This window comes from Mercenaria mercenaria, unplaced genomic scaffold (assembly GCF_021730395.1).
Source record: "Mercenaria mercenaria strain notata unplaced genomic scaffold, MADL_Memer_1 contig_4903, whole genome shotgun sequence".
In the NCBI taxonomy this organism is placed as follows: Eukaryota; Metazoa; Mollusca; class Bivalvia; order Venerida; family Veneridae; genus Mercenaria; species Mercenaria mercenaria.
In genome coordinates this window covers 10,174-36,179 of record NW_026463170.1, presented here as the reverse complement: position 1 = coordinate 36,179, position 26,006 = coordinate 10,174, and the positions used below count along the sequence as shown (strand labels likewise).

General features: G+C 35.8%; 2 protein-coding genes across 2 annotated transcripts; both read right to left on the bottom strand.

The window, feature by feature from the left end:
* Window positions 1-7,131: 7,131 nt before the first annotated feature.
* Window positions 7,132-8,103, bottom strand: LOC128554283 (uncharacterized). The gene has a single exon (XM_053535540.1). It carries the CDS (start codon window positions 8,101-8,103, stop codon window positions 7,132-7,134), a length of 972 nt encoding a protein of 323 aa, XP_053391515.1.
* Window positions 8,104-13,345: 5,242 nt separating this feature from the next.
* On the bottom strand, window positions 13,346-14,301 carry LOC128554285 (C-type lectin lectoxin-Thr1-like). The gene is made up of 2 exons (XM_053535542.1): window positions 14,104-14,301; window positions 13,346-13,917 (listed from the first exon to the last, which is right to left on the bottom strand). The coding sequence occupies exons 1-2, from the start codon at window positions 14,299-14,301 to the stop codon at window positions 13,489-13,491; spliced, it is 627 nt and encodes a 208-aa protein (XP_053391517.1). The 3' UTR covers window positions 13,346-13,488.
* Window positions 14,302-26,006: the final 11,705 nt, after the last annotated feature.

Genomic DNA, 26,006 nt, shown 5'->3' with positions numbered 1-26,006 from the left:
ACTGCATGTCAATGCCCCTGTGCACAAGTCAAGACTTGCACAAGCGGCTATTCATGAGTGCAAGTTCGAACAATTGAAACATCCTCCTTACAGTCCAGACCTGGCCCCAAGTGATTATTATCTGTTTCGAAATTTAAAGTCGCACTTGCGTGGAACGAGATTTCAAGATGATGATGAACTCAAGGCTGCCACAGAGGCTTGGTTTGAGGACCAAACAAAGTACTTTTATTTTAAAGGCATAGACTGTTTAAAAGAAAAGTGGGGCAAGTGCGTTGAGGTAAAGGGGGATTATATTGAAAAATAATATTGAAACCATCAGCCTACCTCTACTATAAACCCCGAGTTCTACGATCTTTTTGACCTCCCCTCGTAAAACATCCCATTAAATACAGTGGTGCGTTACATATGCCTCTTTAAACATGTCTGTTACGGAAAATGTAATGTGTTCTTAAATTCCAGTGCGGCATTCAGATTTGAGACATGAAAGTTTGGCCAAAAAGAGGCATGACAAAACTGACTAAGATTCAAGATACATATTTTTATGCCCCCGAAGGGAGGCATATAGTTTTTGAACCGTCTGTCAGTCTGTCGGTCTGTCCGCTATTTTCGTGTCCGGTCCATATTTTTGTCATCGATGGATGGATTTTCAAATAACTTGGCATGAATGTGTACCATAGTAAGACGACGTGTCGCGCGCAAGACCCAGGTCCGTAGCTCAAAGGTCAAGGTCAACTTAGACGTTAAAGGTCATTTTTCATTCGTGCCCGGTCCATATCTTTGTCATCCATGGATGGATTTTCAAATAACTTGGCATGAATGTGTACCACAGTAAGACGACGTGTCGCGCGCAAGACTCAGGTCCGTAGCTCAAAGGTCAAGGTCACACTTAGACGCTAAAGGTCATTTTTCATGATAGTGCATTCGTGTCCGGTCCATATCTTTGTCATCCATGGATGGATTTTCAAATAACTTGGCATGAATGTGTACCACAGTAAGACGACGTGTCGCACGCAAGACCAAGGTCCGTAGCTCAAAGGTCAAGGTCACACTTAGACGTTAAAGGTCATATTTCATGATAGTGCATTGATGGGCGTGTCCGGTCCATATCTTTGTCATTCATGCATGGATTTTAAAATTATTGGGCATGAATGTGTACCACAATAAGACGACGTCAAAGGTCCTAAACTCTAACATCGGCCAGAACTAATCATTCAAAGTGCCATCGGGGGCATGTGTCATCCTATGGAGACAGCTCTTGTTTCTGACTATTTTCTCAGTAGAACAGTAGAAAAGTGATGCAGAACTTGAGTTTCTCCACAATAGAGTTATGAAGGTGAGATAGTTTGTCTGACTGCATTGAAGTTGTCCTTGTTTAATTACCACACCTAATATGACTCCCTCTAGTTAAAGTAATGTCTACGCCGTTTTGTAATACTTAAAACCTCTTATATATAGTTTTTTTTTAAATTGATTTCGACGACCAAATGTGTTATTCTGTTACGTAGAAGATATTATGTTACGGAGGTTACACAGAAATGTTGTTATTTATGTAGTTGAAGTAAGTTATTCTTCGACATTTTATTGTAATAAAGTTTATCTGAATGTCATTTTTTAGTTCACAAACTATTTTTATTCAATGTGCAGAGAAGACATAGTTGCACACATAACTTACAGACTCAATCAAACCGAGTACGCTATTATTCCGCTTGGTTGCATTTTTTAAAGAATCTTTTTACAGACAGAATTTGTTATCCAACACAAACTGTTGAATGCTGAACGTCCGAAACATCGATGTGACAGACTAAAAGACAGAAAAAGTTTGTAAGGAAACGTTTATCAACACTATTAAGTGAGTTGAAATTGTTCAAAAATGGAAATCAAGCCTGACATAAAAAAGTAACCGAAAAATGTAAATTCAACTGTTGCTGACAAATCACAGATTTTTTTTGGTCGAGAAGAGACATCTGGATGGCTACGGGAAAAATCACAGACATAGCGTGAGATAAGGTTATGATTAAATTCCCTGCTGAATCAAGGAAATATAGAAACTCATGCAAAGTCCCGTTCGTCCAAGATGTAAAAAGGTTAAAAGAAATCAGACGTGTACACGGTATTTGATTATTTGAAACAAGCAGGAAAATATCAAGAAATGTTCGAGGTTCTGTGACGGTTATCGTAAAAGTATAGAAGCCCTGCATAATGAGAGGGCTTTATTATTTGAACTGTTTCTAAAGAGCCCTGACATTTTTTATATTATGCTTAGTAATCTGTTACACACAGTAACTTGAATATAGGCCTAACTATGTTACTATGTAACACAGTTTCCGTAACGCATTATCACTTCCGTTACTGGATGCTCCTAAATTTGCTGTATATACAGATTTTGTATAAATGCAACACTTGGTAGTTTAGTTTACTTGCTGTTTTGTCTTATGCGGGTAATTGTTTGAAAATGTACTGTTTCAAGGGCTGTCTCAAATGAAATGTGTTGTTTTTGAAGTTATGTTAGGTTACAGGTTTTTTAAGTATTTCTAATACCCGTTAATTAGCACTACCAGTACTGCACTAGTAATATGTCGAGTGTGCGTGCGTGCGTGCGTGCGTGCGTGCGTGTGTGTGTGTTTTTATCAACGTTGTAAAACATAAGATAAAGTTACAAAACTATGTTTCCATGTTATAAAAAACTATTTATTCTTAAGGGTTTATGTTAACATTTCGTTGTAGATCTTATCACGTCCGTAACGAAGCTGTGCCATTCCAGCACTGTGTTATAGGTAGCACATCCGCAACTTTTTGTTCGGTGTTAAGGACGTTTTGAATTCACAGAGGGCTATCATTTTTTCATCTTTACAATTTCATAACTATAACAAATGTAAATATTTAAGTTTTTATTTTTTAAAATACAGCTAAAAATTGTCAGTCATATACATGTACCTTTTATTCTCTCTCGGTGTAGACGGTAGAAAATGTCCTATTGATAAAACAGTGTATCGGATGTGTTTTTCAATTATGTTGCATCAAAGAGTTTCTTTTGATTTAATAATTGTGTTAATGTTTAATTATTCATGTCCAAAAATACAGATGGCCACTAAAATCTACACTCCGTAACGTGAGTAATTTATAAGCTCAATATATATTATATCAACATTCAATATTGTTTAAACACTATCAATGATATGGTAGAAATAATTTTTCTGAGCCAACCAGGTTTTACGAAATGTCGAGCGAGCTTGCAAACAAAATCAATGCAGGATTAAAATTCAGTCGTTTTAAAAGTAAGTTTCACGTTCTGTGCTAGCTTTAACTTCGAATGCTTTAAAAATTTGAGCAGGCTTGAAAAAATCTATTTAGATTTTTAAAAACTTGAATTTCGATATATCCGATTTGGCACGATTTTTAATCTTTGAATTATGATCTTGAGCAGATCGCGGTTTCAGTATTACATTGAAATTAAGCTTTTCAAAATTTGAAGTACGATTTTCGAGCTGGCCCTGCACTAATTGCTTGCTCGATATTTGACTCAGAATCAGTATCAATCTCTGAATAGGCTATTCATTCAATACAAGGTCGAAATTCGGCTTTTGGAACATTATGAATTTCGATCATTGAGCTGTCCCGAAATTAAACGGACGTTTTCGATCTTCATGAATAGATCTAGCTTGGGATCAAAATTCGATAAGTTATGAAGTCGAGTTTCGATCTTCGAGCTGGTATATGATTCTAGGCTCACGACATAACAACAAATACACAGTCATGATTACACACAAAACTATTTAAAACCTTTATTTCATAATCATGATCATCAAATAAAGCTAGTTTCTATGTGATTGTAAGAAAGCAGAAATCATTTTTGCAAAGTGATTATTCCGTGTTATAATAATGTGTTTGTTGATAATACCGTTGTAAAGGTATTCTGATTAATCCACCAAATACCATTTAAGTCCCGGTAATTTCCAATTCATGTTCTAGTGTATCTTTGCAATCATTGTAAATTAAGTTTGGCAATATTCCTTTAATCTATTTGATCAAAAGTATTATTGTAACAGTACACTATTAATATAGCGGCCCGTGACTATTTTTCCTTTTCGCTACACTAGAAACAGTTAAATTAATTTTTGAACAACAATGTTAGTTTTCTACAGTTTATTCCTCTTTTGTAACAAATATCTTTGAATTTTCTATATTAAAATCTCTGTAAAATTTTAGATGTTGTCTGGCCTAAATACCGAATATATCTGTTCTCTACTCTAGAAAAAACTAGTGCCGTGTGCAAATCAAAAAGCAACAACCAAATTTGGAGAGAGGCAAAGCTGAATAGCCAATCTATGAGTAATACTGTTGAAAAAGCTAATTATAAGCTTATCAAAAAAAATGTAAGCTAGGTTTTAGGTTAGTAGAGTAAATATTACAAATTTCTCTCGCACTTCGCGACACTCCGGCCAGAACAGAAAGATACATGTAACATAACATGTACATATTACATTTAACATAAACTAAAATGAAGATAATATCAAATCTCAAATTAAACAAAAATGCTGAAAATGGTGTCACACAGCACTTAACAATATCTACTAGAAAACATGTTTTAGTTATTTGCTTAATGAATCATTATAAACTATAAGAATATAAATGCAATGAAAGAAATAATTGTTTAAGTAAAAGCATATAATATTAATGGCAAGATATAAGAATACTAAATTCCAATTTACGTTGAATAAATCTTCCTTTTATACATTTCATTGAACAGAAGTCAGTTTGTTGTTTCTTATCATAAACAAATGCGTTTCAGTTCTCCGAATGTAAGTTTATCACTAAACCATTAGATAAACACGAGCTTATCATTCTTAATTATCCACCTGTCACTGCAATTAATTCAGATTGTTCTAGCACGTGTCTGTTTTTGAACATTTCCTACCAAATGAGCTGTCAACGTAAACTGTGATTAAATGAAAGCAAGTAAGCATATTATAAGTACAGTATTATACGGTTTCAGTTTATTGTAGAATAAGAATGTTGCAAATGTCAGTCTTTTCTTCAAGCATCTTATATAATCCCAGTCAACATTCACTAACTTTATTATTAACTAATCAGTTTATTAGCAATTAATTCCTGTATTCTTTTGCTTGAAATAATCGCTGTTTTTCGTTTGGGACGCGTTTGTTCTATCTGTTTGGATGTTTTTAGTACTGGTTTTGATAATTTCGTTTGTTCCACTGAATTATGGTCATCGGAGACCTCGACTGGATATAAATGGTTTAGTGTTCTACCAATTGTTCTACCGTTTGACAAATTTACTTTGGCTGATCGGTATTGTCCATCATTCGACATTATTAGTTTAATCACCTTTCCCATTTTCCATAATCCTCGTGGCAAATCGTCTTTAATCAGAACTACGTCGCCAACACTAGGTTTAAACTTGACTGCACTCTGTGTGATTTTAATTCCGACTGAGTCCTTTCACGAAGGCTTATGAGGTATTCTTTTTTCCAAATTTCCCAAAAATTATTCAAAAGTTTTTGGTCCCTTATTCCACAATTTTAACAATTTTTTCGTTGAACTTTCGTATGGTTCGTAATCTGGATCATTATCATCGTAATCCGCTTCAGGTATGCTCGTACGTGGGTTCAGTGTCAGAAAATGTCCTGGTGTTAACGTAATGTTAGAATTTATATCATCATCCACATATAAAAGTGGTCTAGAATTTATGACACTTTCTATTTCTTTGATAACAGTCTGTAACTGAATATCAGTCAATGATCTACGTCCCAGAGATTTGCGTAATGATCGTTTAACAAGTCCCAGTATCCTCCATACCAGGGGGCTCGCTCGACAATAAAATTCCATTTTATTCCATGATTTGATACATACGTTTGCACGTCATCGCTTTTGATAGTGTTTTGCCAGATTAAATGTATTGTGTCACTGGCTAACTTGAACTGTTTTGCGTTGTCACTGTTTATTTCCATTGGTGATCCCCGCTGCGCAATGAATCGACGTAACGCTAATAGGAACTCTTCTGTTGACATATCGTGTACTGTCTCCAAATGTACTGCACGAGTTACTAAACAAGTGAATAGGCAAACCCATACCTTTCTATATTCCCCAGAGGTCTTTATGTAGAGGGGTCCCAGATAATCAAGACCTGTCCTTTCAAACGCGACCGCCTCCGTAACACGTCCCTTTGGAAATGGGGGCATTGGCGGCATCTTGTACGCACCGCCCTCGATTTTCCGACACAGTATGCATTGTCGTAACACACTGCGCACAGTAGCACGCCCACCGGGAATCTAGAATTTATATCGCACAGCACTCAACGTTTGAGATAATCCACTATGAAGTTGCTGTTTATGAGCGCGTTCTATGATTAAACGTGTAATATGATCTTTCTTTGGTAAAAGGATAGGATATCTGGCTGCATCGCTAATATTTGCGTTTTCAAGCCTGCCTCTGCATCTAAGCAGACCATTTTTATCTATGAATACTCCAAGCTGTTGCTTTATGGTACATTTTTTACCGTTTGTTATCGACTCGTACACATCTTGATAGCACTTTCTCTGTAAATGCAATATCCACAAATTTTCGGCATGTAACAATTCATCACTTGAAATCGATTCAGTTTCACATTTCTGTTTCTTTATCCTTTTGATAAAACGTAAGACAAGGGCTGTAACTCTGAACAGCTTGATTGCAGATGAGTACTTTTCACTTTTAATTCCGCATAGAGAATGATTGTCTGAACCTAAAGCAGGCGCCTCTTCAGATTTTAACAATGGTTCATTTTTCTTCGTTTCTACATCTTGCTCAGTATTTTCAAATTTTGATTCCGCTATCACAAATTTTTCGTCAATTTTCCATTCGTTTTTCGGTTTTGATAACCAACTAGGACCATGCCACCATAGTTGGTTGTTTTGTAGCTGATCCATTGTAACTCCTCTACTTGCTACGTCTGCTGGATTTTCCTTTGTAGATACGTATCTAAACGAAATGTCACCGTGACTTTTTATTTCTTTAACTCTGTTTTTGATAAATACGGGTAACGCCTTTTCTGTTTCTGTCCATTTCAATGCACATTGCGAGTCCGTGAACAAGTAAGTTTCTTCTATTTCTAATTTAAGCTCTTTTCTCACAAATTCAATGCAACGAACTCCTATGACCATCGCCAGTAATTCTAATCTTGGAATCGTCTTTATTTTGTTTTATAGGAGCTAATCTTGACTTTGCGAATACAAGGTTCCCTTTTGTTACATTTTTATCTCCCTGAATAAGATAAATGCAACACGCATATGCATATTTTGAAGCATCGCAGAAGCAAACCAATCTGTTTTGTACTTTTGTATTTTCATCGACAACTTGTAATCCAACATATCTTGGAATCTGAGAATTTGGGATATTTACAAAATCTTCTTTGATCGATTTCCATGACAGAATGTCACTATTTTCAAGTTCATCATCCCAGTCACAATGTTTACTCCACAATGATTGTAGAGGTATCTTTCCCCGAAGCAAAATCGGACAGAAAAGACCTAGAGGGTCATACACTGAAGCTATCTGTTTTAGCACTGTTCGTTTTGTAATCTGTGACGTTTCAGGTAACAACATCGGCGCTTTGATAGAAAATGTGTCATCTTTAACATTCCAATAGTGTCCTAACACCTTTGTCTTTTCACACCCTGACCTATCTTCAGTAGGTATGGAAGTATTCACGGATTTACTGTTTGTAGTCCATTCACGTAAGTTCATTGATGCATCTTTAAAGATCGATTTTGATGTTTCGTAAAACTTAATGGCTTCAGTCTCGGTTTCGGTTCCAGTAATAACATTGTCCACGTATATATCATTTTTCAGTATTTCTGAAATTTCACTTTCATATGAATCCAGATGGCATTCGATAGTGGCACCAGTAGAAATGGACTCGAAATTACGCCAAAACGGCACCCTTGCAAAGCGAAATTCTTGTATATTGTCTTCATTAACGATTGATGTACTGATGTCCTTGAGCCACAGAAATCGGGTAACGTCTCTTTCTAAAGGTTGTAATCCCACTTGCAAAAATGACTTCTCGATATCGGCAACTATACCAATTTTGTGTAATCTAAACCGCATTAAATTCCACAGAGGTCATGTAGCTTGACAGGGCCTCTGTATAAGCATTCATTCAGACTTTTGTTGTCAGCTCTTGTCTTCGCTGATGCATCATAAACAACTCGAAGTTTGGTTGTACTTTTCGTTGGTGTGATAACTACATGGTGTGGGATATAATGTTTATATCCGTACTCTGCACATTTGTCAACCTTTTCAATAACGCCCTTTACAAGCTGGTCTTGAATTACATCATCGTACTGCTGTTTCAGTTCAGGTTGTCTTTCGATCCGAGTAACTAATGATTTCAGTCTCCCTAATGCCAATCCACGATTTTCCGGCAATTCATCAATATCTCGTTTCCATGGCCATGTAACCTGATATCGCCCGTCCTCGCGCTTAAGTGTATCCTTGAAATGTTGCATAACAATTTGATCATCTGTGTTTTTCCCTTTCAGTAGTTATTTCCAATAGATTTTAACATTCCAAAAGTCTTCGATATCTGGTTTTGTTGGAACTACACTGTCCGCGTTTGTGAATACATTTGTTTTCGTTACGTTATTTCCATAGTTTAGAATCAACATGTTCATGTCACTAGAATCGTATTCATCAGTAACTTCTGTTCTCCCTGAAAGCATCCAGCCAAATTTTGTCGCTAATAGGTAGAGTCCTTGCTGAACTTCGATTTTTTCAGTCTGCACAATGTCCAGGTAATAGTCATTACCAATAAGCAAATTAAGTGTTTCAGTTTCATTTTGGGTGGGGATATTGTCCGCTAATATAAGATCCTTTGTAAGACTGTCAAACTTAGACTGTGATTTCAATCTAACCCCCTTTCTACTGATAGTTCCAGTGATGTTGGGTACAATATTTGCAGTCATGCCATGTACTCTCCGTTTTGAAGTTTAATATCGATCTTCGTTGATTTTGTTTGTATAACCTTTTTATTTCTGCTACCAAATGTTATAAGATGAATGCTTTGCTCTCCCCTTTACCTCCAGGTTCAAACGATCTGCTAAACTTTGTGAAACATATGTTCGGTGACTTCCACAGTCAAGCATAAGTCTTACATGTTCACTTTGCCCATTTCTTGCATTTTTTATTTCTGTAAATGCTGTTTGCATTAATACATTTTCATTGTAAGGTAGAAGTCCTGTTTCTTCGTTTTCTAATGTTTTATTTTCGCTTTCCGTATTTTCAACATTTTCCACTTCATTGGACAAATTTGCGCTTTCATGATTTTGATTAATTGAAATCTTTTGTCACATAAACTTCTGTGATGTACGTTCACTTTCTTGCAGTCGTACAAAAATCTTGTGCTTTTACAGTCCTTTGCTCTATGATTATCTTTCAAACATTTATAACAGCATCCTTTCAACCGTTTTTTTCCTTTCATCAATTGTTTTATACCTTTTACATTCATCGCTCCAGTGCTCGCCGTTGCAGTATCTACACGCTTTCGTAAATGCTTGCGTAATTGCTCTATTTTCTCCCGCTACAAACGCTTCTGTCGTATGTTTTGGTGTAGATTCAGACGTACGATTTCTCATTCCCGGTCCAAAGCTTCGCTCTTTCCTTTCATATGACATCGTAGCTGAGCGTCGTTGTCTAATGTCGGTACTGTTCGTGTCCTTTACTGCCCTTTCACGCGCTACAATATAGTCGTTTAACCGTTTGCTTATAATTCTAACTGTCAACTTTTCGTCGACATCTTTCATGATTTCAAGTTGCAGTAACACATCTTCAGGTATTTTCGATCGACACAATAATGTCTTGGTTGATGTTTTGATCGAGACTTTCCAGACTTCTAAAATGTTTATCGACATTGTCTATCAAATATCTCAAACTGCTAACTTTGTTTGTAGCCGACGGAATGTTTATCAGTCGCTTGTAGTGAAGATCAATTATTTCTTGTGAATTGCCAAATCTTTTCTTCAAAATATCCATTGCTACGTTATAGTTTTCGCTCGACAGGGCTAATCCAGCAATCGCCCTTCCTGCTTCGCCGAATAATTTGCTCTTCAGATAGGTAAATTTTTCAATGTTTGATATCATTTTTTTTGTTGTGTACCGCGCTCTGGGAAAAAGTCCCAAAATTCAGTCCACTTAGTTTTATCACCCGGGGAAAGATATCATATCTATTTTTTGGTAGCTTAAACTGATGACAGTTTTTCAGCTTCTTTTCTGTTTGTCAGTTCTTGTTGCTTCATTTGTGAAGACATTAATTGTTGCATATTTTGCTGTAGTTGAATTAACAGATGAGTGTCCGACTCTTCATGTGGTTTTTCTAATTTATCCTTTAACTTATAAAGTTTGCTCAAGAAATTCTTTAGTTCTAGATAAATGTCCATTGCACGGAAACACAAACTACAGTCATCATCCACAATCACCTCAATTTCTTCACTTTCCCCCATCGATGTGACTAGTTTTTCGCTCTGATTTTCTACCTTTTCCCGGTATAAGCTAATCTTTTCCATACATGACGAAGCACTGCTTATTTTTTCATCTAACTCGTATTCCTCACATTCCGAGGTTAACAATGATGCAGCTTTCTCAACCTCTTCCTTCAACGTATTTCGAAACCGTGTCCTCACGCTTTTCAGATATCGTAAATTCGAATTTGACGACATCGCACTAATAGCCTCCTGGCCGTCTTTTTGCTTTTCCATATTTGTTCAGTCACAGTTACAATTCATTCAACCAAATCATCACTTTTTTAACATTTCAAACTTTCTTTATCTTTTAAATATGTTTATTTTCCGTTTTTCTTCTTTGCTTTTGAGACGACCCTTTCCACCGACCTTTAAGTTCTGGCATTTATCACATAATTGTTACAGCATTTAGCCTGTTTATTTCCAATGGAAACTTTCATCAGCAATTATGCTTTAACGACCTTTTATCACTGCTCTGTAGATTATATTGTCTCCGATTTCAACACCTAATTATTTTTGGACTGGCACACTCGTGTTTCAGCTAACAAGATATCACTGGAATTCCATTCATGAATTTTGCACACGACTCTTTACTTTAACCTGTCTGGGCAACGCCTAACACTGCTTGTCCGATAAATTTGAACCTTTGCATAAATCTAACTATTTTCCTTTCAATTTTTGCTGACTCTTTTTCGTTTTACTTTCCTATCAAACAGCAGCACATAACCCTTACTCCAGCATTTTTCGTTTCACAAGCCCAATTTTATTTCCTTTTTACAGTTTACTCCTTTTTTCTTTCTTTTATTCCATCTTCAACACATTTGTTAAAAATTTAGTCAATCGTTTGTCTGCAGATCGAATCTTTACTCCAAATTGCAATGAATGCTTTAAACAAATGTCCAGATCGAAATTTCTCATAATCCTGCTGGTATCCTCATCCGGTTCGCGGGACCAATTAATGTAGCGACCCGTGACTATTTTTCCTTTTCGCTACACAAGAAACAGTTAAATTAATTTTTGAACAACAATGTTAGTTTTCTACAGTTTATTCCTCTTTTGTAACAACTATCTTTGAATTTTCTATATTAAAATCTCTGTAAAATTTTAGATGTTGTCTGGCCTAAATACCGAATATATCTGTTCTCTACTCTAGAAAAAACTAGTGCCGTGTGCAAATCAAAAAGCAACAACCAAATTTGGAGAGAGGCAAAGCTGAATAGCCAATCTATGAGTAATACTGTTGAGAAAGCTAATTATAAGCTTATCAAAAAAAATGTAAGCTAGGTTTTAGGTTAGTAGAGTAAATATTACAAATTTCTCTCGCACTTCGCGACAGGCGAAGAAGGGATCGGCTAGACCGAAAACTACTGAACAGTCTCGACAGCCAAACTAGCTTATTATCGGCCTTTGTGGTGATTTTCACGATGGATTTAATTTTCCCATATGCAGTGGGCTAATTAAAACGGGAAAGGAGTGTAGGTAAAATAACAATTTATTAATTCTGTTTTTGATACAAATGCAACGCCTTTAATTGATAGTACTTAGTATTCTCATATCATAATAATGTCGTTGGAAAGGGATTTATGGGTTTGTATGTGACGGTGATTTTATAAACTGTTAGCAGGGTGGAATTTATGACCGATTATGGGAGAAATCAACAAACATAAAATGTGGATAAATGGTCTTGAAATGATCTTGATCATTTTTACATCAGAAACGTAGAAAAACATAATATACGGGATATTTTTTTACAAAGCAAAACAAATTCATTAAAATAAATAAAGTAACTATTTAAAATGTGGAGGTTTTAGAAATGGCTAAAAAGATAGGACTTGAAAGACAACTTTCTTCCCCACATTTAAATTTATGGTGTTACCATTTGGGTCGAAAGTCTGTTTTCCATGCGCGCACAGTTTAAAATACACGTGCACGTATATATTTATGTAGGTGCACGAATAAATAGGCGTGCACGCGTATATATACGTGCGCTTATAACTACTCTCAAACTTGTAAATTTATACAGGGATGTATTAGATATACACCTTGTGCACCAGTCAATTGAAAGGTGCACGCATAAAAAAGAAATCAATGTTTAAAATAAAATCATTTATTCATGAACTATGAAATAGAACAAAAGTAAACTCATTTTATGGTTAATTTAATTGAGCAAATAGCATTTAAAACAATGTCTATTTGTATATATTTTTTAAATTACAAGACAAAAATAAAGTATTTCATTAGAGGGTACACAAAGCGTATTTCAGTCGTTTGTTTTCACATAGATATTTAAAAATATCTTGTCCTCCGTTTTAATTTAAAGATCTATATACTTTTGAAATGCAACAGTGGCAGCAATTCAATTTTCATAGTAGCATAGAAATCTTTGATGTTGTGCGACATAAAAATGAACCCCTTTAAACAGTTAATGGTACTGTCCATAAAAATCGTTATTCATGTTTAATTTCATATTCTTCTTACTTAATGATTTTGGAACAGTTTAAAACTACATGTAGACTGGCATATAATAAAAAGTTCACGTGTCTAACAAACGTTGAGTTGAAATCATTACGTTCAGTTGTAATAAAGCCTTTAAATCACAATCTTTTAATAAGGTTGTTTACCAGCTTAAAAAGTTCGAGTCATATGAGCCGTGCCATGAGAAAACCAACATAGTGGGTTTGCGACCAGCATGGATCCAGACCAGCCTGCGCATCCGCGCAGTCTGGTCAGGATCCATGCTATTCGCTAAAAGTTTCTCCAATTCCAATAGGCTTTAAAAGCGAACAGCATGGATCCTGACCAGACTGCGCGGATGCGCAGGCTGGTCTGGATCCATGCTGGTCGCAAACCCACTATGTTGGTTTTCCCATAGCACGGCTCATATGTACACACATGAACAGTCACTGTTGTATATTTCCTATTTAAGACAATTATTTATTATAAGCGATGTCTTCATAATGGTACATGAAACGTAGCATTATATTATTTCACATAGATTGTAGTAATTAGAGCCGCACGTATTGTCATACCAAACTAATGTTGTTCCACTGGAAAGATATATCAACAGACACAGCTCATTTGAGCCATTGCTTGGTTGACCAGATTTCCACTTGAAGAATCCTTTCTGTGAACCGTACTTGTACTGCCACGGAGAACTGACATCCTTCCTATGCCCATCAATCCAGACACCAGAACTAAACCCTTTCAAGAGACTGCTCACATCCTCGTACTTCTCCTCGGAGTCTATATTCATCAGATGCCCCCCGTCATCCTGACACTGTTGTTCCGCCGAGACCTGAGTCTGAGTCCGTTGTTTGTCAGAATAAAGCTTCACGCAAAACCCATTCTTTGTTACATTATAGTCTTTGGGACAAAATCCACCACAAATACCAACTCTGTCTCTGTTCTACTGTTTCGTGGTGTCAACTTTACAAGTATCCTTGTTTATGCTGCACTGACGTGTCCGAACTTTTGATCCGAAACGATGCAGATTAGAACTACATTCACTCCAGTCTGTCCATGCCATGCAGGGATTAAGGTCGCAAATTTTTCTTCCAGTCTTCTTTTCAAAATTTTCAAGAGTTTTGTCTACCTTCAATTCTAGATTTTCAATAGTTTTCCCGATAAGCCGTAATTTCGGTAATTTTAATTTTTTCCCAATTTCCACTAATTTCTTTCCATCCATATCTCCTGGCTCAGTTCCATTCACGTCAGTGGTTGTCGGCGAACCTTGGATATAATGCACAGTGACACATATCACAATATAAAATGCCAAAGTTACCCCGTTCATCTTATATTTCCTGTTTTACAGTTCTATGAAATAGTTCAAACCTGTTCCCTGTGTTAGAAGACTGAAGCGAGCATCAACGTGTCAATGAATTTATACCTTTCCTCAGTAACGGAACGGGCGTAGCTAGAGACAAACTATCTCGTTGGAAGAAATGTTTAAAGAACTTCTAGAAATATCCTTGAATCCAAAAAGCATCTTTTCAGATTTTACTTTCATACATATGTTTGTTGTACACATCACCAGAACTTTGAATAGTCAACTTTTATACATTTATTAGGTATAATTGAACATATCATAATAAAATTGTTGGTTAGTTATCGAGATATTGATATGCATAGAATGCATGGTAACGAAGATTGCCGCACGTCAATTACGTTATTGACATAAGAAATTGATATGTTTGTCGATAAGTAATAACAAGCCTTAGCACAACAGAACGAACTTTAACTTGCGAGGATGCCACTATAACTTTCCTGTTTGAGTACTTACAGACGTAACGATACATCATTATAATTTCAAATGAGTAGGTGCATTGTTTTAATGTCAATTGTTGATTGTCTTTTATTTGTTTTTTCTTTTGTTTGCTTTTCAGGAAGGAACGCTATTTTGGCGTGCAGCGAAATGTCGTCAGGGGTGAACTTTGAAGTCTATATATTTAAAACGAAACAACCCTAGAAAATAATATTTATCCATGTCATCATAAGTAGCTTACATCTTGATCTAAATCCTGCGTATTAATGCACAATGGACAACATGACATTACTTCTTGATCAACCCTCGTATTACCGTTTTTTTTTTAGTTTAATCATAATTATTTCAAGAAAATAAAACTTTGAGAATCTTTGAATGATCAGAATTGAGGAAACAATTTCATTGTGCATGTTACATTTAAATCTTCTTTTTAGAAATGGAATGAATATTTGCATAGAATCTGGCAACCATCAAATCTAAAAATACACTCGATCATCCTTCTATCTAGAATACGGTTACGGGTACTATGTCCTTGCCATTTTACCTGCTAAAAGCTGATTTAAAATGGCTAGTTAGAACTTAAAAATGCACGCAAACAATAAGGTCAACAAAAATTAATGATAATGACTTATTGATCCTAATTCAATTCCAAATCGGAACGGAGTCATAAGCCCCGCCTCTCTCTCTCTCTCTCCCTCTCTCTCCCCCCCTCCTCTCTCTCTCTCTCTCCCTCTCTCTCTCTCTCCCCCCACTCCTCTCTCTCTCTGTCTCTCTGCCTGTCTCTGTTGTCAGATATATAAGGCCACACCAAATTGATAAGTTGTTCATCGGATTTTTTTCTGAAAAAATTGAGGCGGCGAGCGAAAAAATAATTTAAATATTTTTTTTAGGTTTTTGAGAAAATCAGGAGCGAGCGAAGAGCGAAGAAATATATTTGTCTTCATTTGGCTCTCGACTGACTAATAAAAACCTTAAAATAGAATATATAGCCCTTTTAAATAAAAAAGTAAGTCCCCAGGGATTGAGAAAATCTGATCTGCAGACGCACAACAAAGCGAACTCGTGAAAAAAGGTAATAACATTGTCATACAGTAGGCCTACACTGTAAATCAAATAATGCATGCTTTTGAAAATGCTGTTAGAAAATATGTAATAAACAACAATGCATAACCTTACACCATTCTTATCACATACATATGTGACTTGAATATTTACTGCTATGAAACTGTAGCATTCTTAGCTGACTTTACAAGTTTTTGATACATCAAATATCTTTCTTGCATAAAACCTTTGTTTTTTTTTGCCGATTTCGGGCATGCAAAAACAGGGAAAAAACGTGTACAAACAAGGAGATTCTCGTGGGGAAGGGGCGAAAGTCTATACGAATTTCAAGATATTGTGTCTATACAGATTTGAAAGTCGTAAAATCTGTACGATGTCGTGAAAGTAATTATACTGCATAGAATCATTATACTGTTTTCATTTTCATGATAAATACATGTTGAAATTTGGTATTTAGAATTTAATTGTTTTACCAAACAAATAAAATAAAAAGAGTGCATTACTGCAAAAGGTTGTCTGATATTTTGTCTATACAGATTTAAGTTGCCTCTTTAAACAGAAAATATGTATACAGTATGTATAATATTGTATCACTGAACTTGAGATGACAAGTGTCTATAAAGATTCGACAAGTCTCATCGTTTATACTGATAACTGACCTGTCCTTAAATGCGTCTATACTGATTTGTAAGGTCTTGCAAAGTTATATGTACAATATTTCATCCTGTATGATGTGACTATACAGATTTCACTAGACTTATCTGGGTATGTCTGTACAAATTCGACTATATCTCACTCGGTCTGATGTGTCTATACCAATTTGACTATATTTCACGCCAGTATGATGTATCTATACAAAATTTGCTATACTGTGTGATATGTATCTATAGAGATTTTGACCAGACTTCACCTCGGTATGATGTGTCTATACAGATTTTTACCAGACTTCACCCCGGCATGATGTGTCTATACAGATTTGACTAGACTCAACCCTGTATTATGTGTCCATACAGATTTGACTATACTTCAACCTGGTATGATGTGTCTATATAAATTTAACTATACTTCACCCTGTATGATATGTCTATACAGATTTGACTATACTTCCATCCGTACAAATTTGCCTGATCTTCACCCTGTATGATGTGTCTATACAGATTTTGACCAGACTTCATCCTGGTATGATGTGTCTATACAGATTTGAATCTACTTCACTCTGTATGATGTGTCTATACAGATCTGACCATACTTCAACCCTGTATGATGTGTCTATACAGATTTGACTCCACTTCAACTCCGTATGATGTGTCTATACAAATTTGACTCTACTTCAACTCGGTATGATGTGTCTATACAGATTTGACTCTACTTCACTCTGTATGATGTGTCTATACAGATTTTGACCAGACTTCACCCTGGTATGATGTGTCTATACAGATTTGACCAAACTTTAACCCTGTATGATGTGTCTATACAGATTTGACTCTACTTCACTCTGTATGATGTGTCTATACAGATTTGACTCTACTTCACTCTGTATGATGTGTCTATACAGATTTGACCATTCTTCAACCCTGTATGATGTGTCTATACAGATTTGACTCTACTTCACTCTGTATGATGTGTCTATACAGATTTGATCATTTTTCAACTCTGTATGATGTGTCTATACAGATTTGACCATTTTTCAACTCTGAATGATGTGTCTATACATATTTGACTCTACTTCACTCTGTATGATGTGTCTATACAGATTTGACCATACTTCAACCCTGTATGATGTGTCTATACAGATTTGACTCTACTTCACTCTGTATGATGTGTCTATACAGATTTGACCATACTTCAACTCTGAATGATGTGTCTATACAGATTTGACTCTACTTCACTCTGTATGATGTGTCTATACAGATTTGACCATTCTTCAACCTGGTATGATGTGTCTATACCGATTTGACTCTACTTCACTCTGTATGATGTGTCTATACAGATTTGACTCTACTTCAACTCGGTATGATGTGTCTATACCGATTTGACTCTACTTCACTCTGTATGATGTGTCTATACAGATTTGACTCTACTTCAACTCGGTATGATGTGTCTATACAGATTTGACCATTCTTCAACCCAGTATGATGTGTCTATACAGATTTGACCATTTTTCAACTCTGTATGATGTGTCTATACAGATTTGACAATTTTTCAACTCTGAATGATGTGTCTATACAGATTTGACTCTACTTCACTCTGTATGATGTGTCTATACAGATTTGACCATACTTCAACCCTGTATGATGTGTCTATACAGATTTGACTCAACTTCACTCTGTATGATGTGTCTATACAGATTTGACCATACTTCAACTCTGAATGATGTGTCTATACAGATTTGACTCTACTTCATTCTGTATGATGTGTCTATACAGATTTGACCATTCTTCAACCTGGTATGATGTGTCTATACCGATTTGACTTTACTTCACTCTGTATGATGTGTCTATACAGATTTGACTCTACTTCAACTCGGTATGATGTGTCTATACCGATTTGACTCTACTTCACTCTGTATGATGTGTCTATACAGATTTGACTCTACTTCAACTCTGTATGATGTGTCTATACAGATTTTGACTCTACTTCAACTCGGTATGATGTGTCTATACAGATTTGACTCTACTTCACTCTGTATGATGTGTCTATACAGATTTGACTCTACTTCAGTCTGAATGATGTGTCTATACAGATTTGACCATTCTTCAACCCTGTATGATGTGTCTATCGGATTTGACTCTACTTCACTCTGTATGATGTGTCTATACAGATTTGACCATACCTCAACCCAGTATGATGAGTCTATACAGATTTGACACTACTTCACTCTGTATGATGTGTCTATACAGATTTGACCATTTTTCAACCCTGAATGATGTGTCTATACAGATTTGACTCTACTTCACTCTGTATGATGTGTCTATACAGATTTGACCATACTTCAACCCTGTATGATGTGTCTATACAGATTTGACTCTACTTCACTCTGTATGATGTATCTATACACATTTGACCATACTTCAACTCTGAATGATGTGTCTATACAGATTTGACTCTACTTCACTCTGTATGATGTGTCTATACAGATTTGACCATTCTTCAACCTGGTATGATGTGTCTATACCGATTTGACTCTACTTCACTCTGTATGATGTGTCTATACAGATTTGACTCTACTTCAACTCGGTATGATGTGTCTATACCGATTTGACTCTATTTCACTCTGTATGATGTGTCTATACAGATTTGACTCTACTTCACTCTGTATGATGTGTCTATACAGATTTGACTCTACTTCACTCTGTATGATGTGTCTATACAGATTTGACCATTCTTCAACCCTGTATGATGTGTCTATACAGATTTGACTCTACTTCACTCTGTATGATGTGTCTATACAGATTTGATCATTTTTCAACTCTGTATGATGTGTCTATACAGATTTGACCATTTTTCAACTCTGAATGATGTGTCTATACAGATTTGACTCTACTTCAACTCGGTATGATGTGTCTATACAGATTTGACCATACTTCAACCCTGTATGATGTGTCTATACAGATTTGACTCTACTTCACTCTGTATGATGTGTCTATACAGATTTGACCATACTTCAACTCTGAATGATGTGTCTATACAGATTTGACTCTACTTCACTCTGTATGATGTGTCTATACAGATTTGACCATTCTTCAACCTGGTATGATGTGTCTATACCGATTTGACTCTACTTCACTCTGTATGATGTGTCTATACAGATTTGACTCTACTTCAACTCGGTATGATGTGTCTATACCGATTTGACTCTACTTCACTCTGTGTGATGTGTCTATACAGATTTGACTCTACTTCAACTCTGTATGATGTGTCTATACAGATTTTGACTCTACTTCAACCCTGTATGATGTGTCTATACAGATTTGACTCTACTTCACTCTGTATGATGTGTCTATACAGATTTGACTCTACTTCACTCTGAATGATGTGTCTGTACAGATTTGACCATTCTTCAACCCTGTATGATGTGTCTATACAGATTTGACTCTACTTCACTCAGTATGATGTGTCTATACAGATTTGACTCTACTTCAACTTGGTATGATGTGTCTATACAGATTTGACTCTACTTCACTCTGTATGATGTGTCTATACAGATTTGACCATACTTCAACCCTGTATGATGTGTCTATACAGATTTGACTCTACTTCACTCTGTATGATGTATCTATACACATTTGACCATACTTCAACTCTGAATGATGTGTCTATACAGATTTGACTCTACTTCACTCTGTATGATGTGTCTATACAGATTTGACCATTCTTCAACCTGGTATGATGTGTCTATACCGATTTGACTCTACTTCACTCTGTATGATGTGTCTATACAGATTTGACTCTACTTCAACTCGGTATGATGTGTCTATACCGATTTGACTCTACTTCACTCTGTATGATGTGTCTATACAGATTTGACTCTACTTCACTCTGTATGATGTGTCTATACAGATTTGACTCTACTTCACTCTGTATGATGTGTCTATACAGATTTGACCATTCTTCAACCCTGTATGATGTGTCTATACAGATTTGACTCTACTTCACTCTGTATGATGTGTCTATACATATTTGATCATTTTTCAACTCTGTATGATGTGTCTATACAGATTTGACCATTTTTCAACTCTGAATGATGTGTCTATACAGATTTGACTCTACTTCAACTCGGTATGATGTGTCTATACAGATTTGACCATACTTCAACCCTGTATGATGTGTCTATACAGATTTGACTCTACTTCACTCTGTATGATGTGTCTATACAGATTTGACCATACTTCAACTCTGAATGATGTGTCTATACAGATTTGACTCTACTTCACTCTGTATGATGTGTCTATACAGATTTGACCATTCTTCAACCTGGTATGATGTGTCTATACCGATTTGACTCTACTTCACTCTGTATGATGTGTCTATACAGATTTGACTCTACTTCAACTCGGTATGATGTGTCTATACCGATTTGACTCTACTTCACTCTGTATGATGTGTCTATACAGATTTGACTCTACTTCAACTCTGTATGATGTGTCTATACAGATTTTGACTCTACTTCAACCCTGTATGATGTGTCTATACAGATTTGACTCTACTTCAACTTGGTATGATGTGTCTATACAGATTTGACTCTACTTCACTCTGTATGATGTGTCTATACAGATTTGACTCTACTTCACTCTGTATGATGTGTCTTTACAGATTTGACTCTACTTCAACTCGGTATGATGTGTCTATACAGATTTTACCATACTTCAACCCAGTATGATGTGTCTATACCGATTTGACTCTACTTCACTCTGTATGATGTGTCTATACAGATTTGACTCTACTTCAACCCTGATTGATGTGTCTATACAGATTTGACTCTACTTCAGCTCGGTATGATGTGTCTATACAGATTTTGACCAGACTTCACCCTGGTATGATGTGTCTATACAGATTTTGACCAGACTTCACCCCAGTATGATGTGTCTATATAAAATTTTCTATACTCCATCTTATACAATGTGTCTATACAGATTTCACTAGACTTCACTAAGAATATGTCTATACAAATTTGATTTTACTTTACATTGTATTATGTGTCTATACAAATTTGGATATATTTCAATCTATATGATGTGTCTATACAGATTTCACTTTACATGATGTGTCTATACCAATTTGCTTACACTTCACCCTGTATGATGCACATGTGTCTATACAGATTTGACTGTACTTTTTACTTGGTATGATGTGTCTAGATACAGATTTCACTGTATGTTTGTTTTTCTTTTAAATTTTAATGTTAGACTGACAGAATTATAGGTCATATATCAACTGAAAATGTTTACGTGCAAATAAAGTTCTGTCAATGTGCATAGGGCTTCTTGCTAGGACTTGAACCTAGAATTCTTACAAGAGTAAGTGTGTTTCTTTACACTACAAAAAGTGATCCGTTAGCAACAGAGACATGTATTAATTTAAATATTGAATATTACATGTATGTAATCCTTCATAGACACACTTACTATAATTTAATACTAAAACAAGTAAATTTGATGAATTGGTATCCCCCGCCGAAAGGGCTTGTGGTGAGGAATGGCAAAAAAATATATCCGGCAAAAAGTTAAGGATGTTACTAAGAAGCAAATAATTTCATTAAGCAAAATCATTTTAACAGAAAATGAATGCTTTTTTTTGGGGGGTGTGGGGGGGGGGGGGGGGGGGGCAGGAGTGACAAGGTGAGGGTACAAAAGTTCACATGTTGATTATAAATATTGATGGAAAATTAAAAATGATGAACAAAAAATGGGTTGGGGATGGGGATGCATGATCGGGGTGGTGGGCAAGACTGAGTGGAGAGTGAGGTAGAGGAACGGTACAACTTTGCATGCTGATAAATATTCATGGAAGGTTTGAAAAGAAATAATAATAAAAAGGAATGATTTTTTTTCTTGGGAGGTGGGGGGAGGGGGAGGGTGACCAAGGCAATCTGGTGACCAGGTGTGGGTACAAAACTTCACATGTTTATAATAAATGTTCATGGATAAGAATGAAAGAAGTTTAATGAAATTCTACCAATTGGTTGGTTTGTTATGTACAAATCTGTAGATTTTTAAACAATTAAAGGGCAATATCTCTAAGGAAAACTGACCAATTGAAAAAATAAAATGACAGGCATCATTGAAGTATGTTGGTTCATATTTATTTCAAGTTTCATGAAATTCTACTAGCTTATTACTGAGAAATGGCTACAGACGTGGATTTTTCATTAAATCAAGGGCAATAACTCCAAGGGAAATTGACCAATCCAAAAACAAAATTTGACGGGTATCATCGCAGTATGTTGGTTCATGTTTATTTCACGTTTCAGAAACTCTACCTGCTAGTTCCTGAGAAATGGCTGTGGACGGACGCACGGAAGGACGGACGGACTGACAATGCCATTTCAATACCCACCTCCCGATTTCATCGGCGGGGGATAACAAGCAGCTAACACCTGATGGCCTTTTGGCTGGATTTTCCAAATTAGATGGTAATGAGTTAAAGTTCTAAAGTTTCAAGGTCCTAGGTGAAATACTTGTACAGATATTGAGTGAAAACAATTCTCAATGTTTAGATCACAGCAACCTTTGACCAAGTGACCCAGAAATCTATAGAGGTCAGGTAAACATCAAGAACAATATACATATGAAGTTTCAAGGTCCTACTTGAAATGCTTGTCCAATTTTGAGTGGAAACCATTTTCAATATTCAAGGTTTCTTGAAGCTTGGATACGGTAAGTAGTTGTTGAGACAAGAGCTGACATAGGAGACAGCACGCTCGACTATTTCGATGCTGGATAGTGAAACTGGGCACATCTGAGGAAGCTGGAGCTGTCACGGGAGTGTTTAATGACTCAAATGATAGATGAAGATGTGGCACAAAATAGCATGAGTCTGTGTCAAAAATATTTAGTAATAAGAGAGATAAAGATAAAGTGTATCAAAACGCTAAATAAGTATAATTCTAATCAAAAAGGGGGCATAATTCAGAAATATTGGTGGAAGAGTTATGCAACTTGTGTCATATGATGTGGGTGATGATGTGGAACAACTACATTTTGTACTTCAAGTATGAATCAAATCCATTTAGTAATAAATAAGATGTAGGGTAATGCATCAAAATTAACTTTTCCGGATTACGGAAGTATTTAAGAGACATCAAATTTATGTTAGGACATGCATAAATGACATTGTAAACTTACTCATTTCACTTAATTTCACTAAATATTTCGTGCTATCGATCGGCCGTTTTGGGTTAGTATAATCTTAATGGCGGTGCGCGGAAATATTATAGAATTATCTATTTTTCGTATATACCTGCATTTTTTTTCATCAAGTCAACACAAATGGTCTTTAATAACATACAATATGGTTATAAATCGTAAAATCCAAAGTATAGAATTTTTTTTTTTAAATCTAACTTTGACACTCATATTTCTAATATATTTCCGTGCATCGCCATTAAGATTATACTAACCAAAAACGGCGGATAGAAAACACGAAATAATAAGGCAGACAGAGCTCCAGATAAGCTTTTGGTGCAATTGGGTATTTACCCATCACTTTTTGTCTGAATTGGGTATTGGAAATTTGAATTGGGTAAAAATAATATCATTACCCAGCCTTTTCAAAAGTAATTGGGTATTTGCTAAAACCAATTGGGTATTTTACCAATCTCGCACTAACAAATGAGTATTTTTTGCTTACAGTATACATGGTATATATCATTAAACAAGACTGACTAAGTATTTTAATGGCGCTCTTCAATGTTTAATACAAAAATGTTTTTAAAATTGTAATGAATGTTTCATACTGTTGTTTTCTTTTTCACTTTTAATGCAGTCAGAGATCAGTTCATCCACAATATCCCAAACGATTACCGCAATATGCATTCTCCTAAAAGATGTCATCCAGTATTGGTGACACTACATCGATATCGTCACAAACAAATAACTGTCATTGTTAAACAGCAAAATATCCCATTAATTTGTTTGTTTGTGCTGCAACAGTGTTTTTCTGCAACCTCTTTTACATTTTATCGGCGTAAAGAAATTGAATGTTTCTCATTGCAGAGTTGGTGCAGCCGTTCTGCGCAGGCGCGGAATTATTATCCATTGGAGCGCACGGCAAAATTACTCATTTTTTTGCATGTCCGCATGCATTTAGTGTATCAGATGCATAATATACTGACTAGAGGTTAGGGTTAGTATCACCATGGTTACAAAATGTATACATTTAAGATATTTTCTTTCAAATTTAGTTAATCCGGTACATACCGGAGTCTGTAATATATCATAGGTGCACCAACTCTGTATTTAGTCACAGCCAAAGAAATTGTTTACAAAGCGTCCAAATAACACAGATCAGCCGACTGAATGGTCCTGTAATTTTTCCGATAAATTGCAACCTATTCTGCGGTAACATATAACCAGTCAGTCAAATCTAGTGTTAAAGTCTCGTACACGTTCTAGTTAAAAGAAAATGCGATACGCAAGCGATTTTTTACAAATTGGGTATTAGGAATTTTACTTGCGTTTCAGTACGCACACTGTATGAATTCAGTTGGGTTTTTTGAAATTTTAATTGCGTAAATACGCAAATACGCAGCTTATCTGGAGCTTTGCAGGCAGGCATGAAATATTAAGTGAAATAAGTAAGTTTACAATGTCATTTATGCGTGTCCTAACATATACTTTATGCCTCTTAAAATACTTCCGTAATCCTAGCCTATCCTCATAGGGTTGTCTAGGAATACGGAACTTCCGTAATCCTAGAACCGGAGGCTAGGATTACGTACAGTACCGTAATCGTAGCCAGTGCCATAAGCGTAACACATCTTCTCAATATAGTTAATGTTTTTGTCAAAATATTTTCATATCCCTTTTTAATGGAAGAGTTATGGACAAGAAACACCTAAAGTTGAATTCTAAGTGTGATCTTGACTTTGGAGCTAGGGGTCTGGGTCTCGTGCATGACACCTCATCTCATTATGGTAAACATTTATGCCAAGTCATTTTAAAATCCCTTTATGGATGGCATCTAGAGTTACGGACCGGGCACGAAACAGACCATGTTAACCATTGACCTCTTATTGTGACCTTGACCTTGGAGCTAGAGGTCTTGGTCTTGCGCATGACATGTCGCCTCATTATGGCGAACATTCATGACAAGTTATTATGAAATCCATTTATGGATGGAAAAGTTACAGCCCAGACAAGAATTTACTGGATGGACGCACAGACAATGCAATTCTGATATGCTCACCTTCTGTTTGAGGGCATAAAAAGAAACAGCTCTACACCTACAAATATGGAACAAATGCAATAATAACAATTAAATTCAAAGCTTTCTATAGAAAGAAAAAATAAAGGTATCCCGGGGTGTTTACATAGAAAAGGATTTTGTTAATAGCACCTACCACAGTACTGTTGGGCCTGGTACTGTTTGTTGAGCTAGGAAGCAAGCTATCCAGTAACAGGCTTAAAATCACATTTTATAATGTATATCCGAATTTCCTATATTGTTGACGG

Coding starts and splice junctions, on each gene's coding strand:
- LOC128554283 (XM_053535540.1), bottom strand. CDS start 8,103: ATGCGGTTTAGATTACACAAAATTGGTATAGTTGCCGATATCGAGAAG.
- LOC128554285 (XM_053535542.1), bottom strand. CDS start 14,301: ATGAACGGGGTAACTTTGGCATTTTATATTGTGATATGTGTCACTGTG. Junction 13,918..14,103: donor TTGAAAATCTAGAATTGAAG/GTAGACAAAACT, acceptor ACGAAACAGTAG/AACAGAGACAGAGTTGGTAT.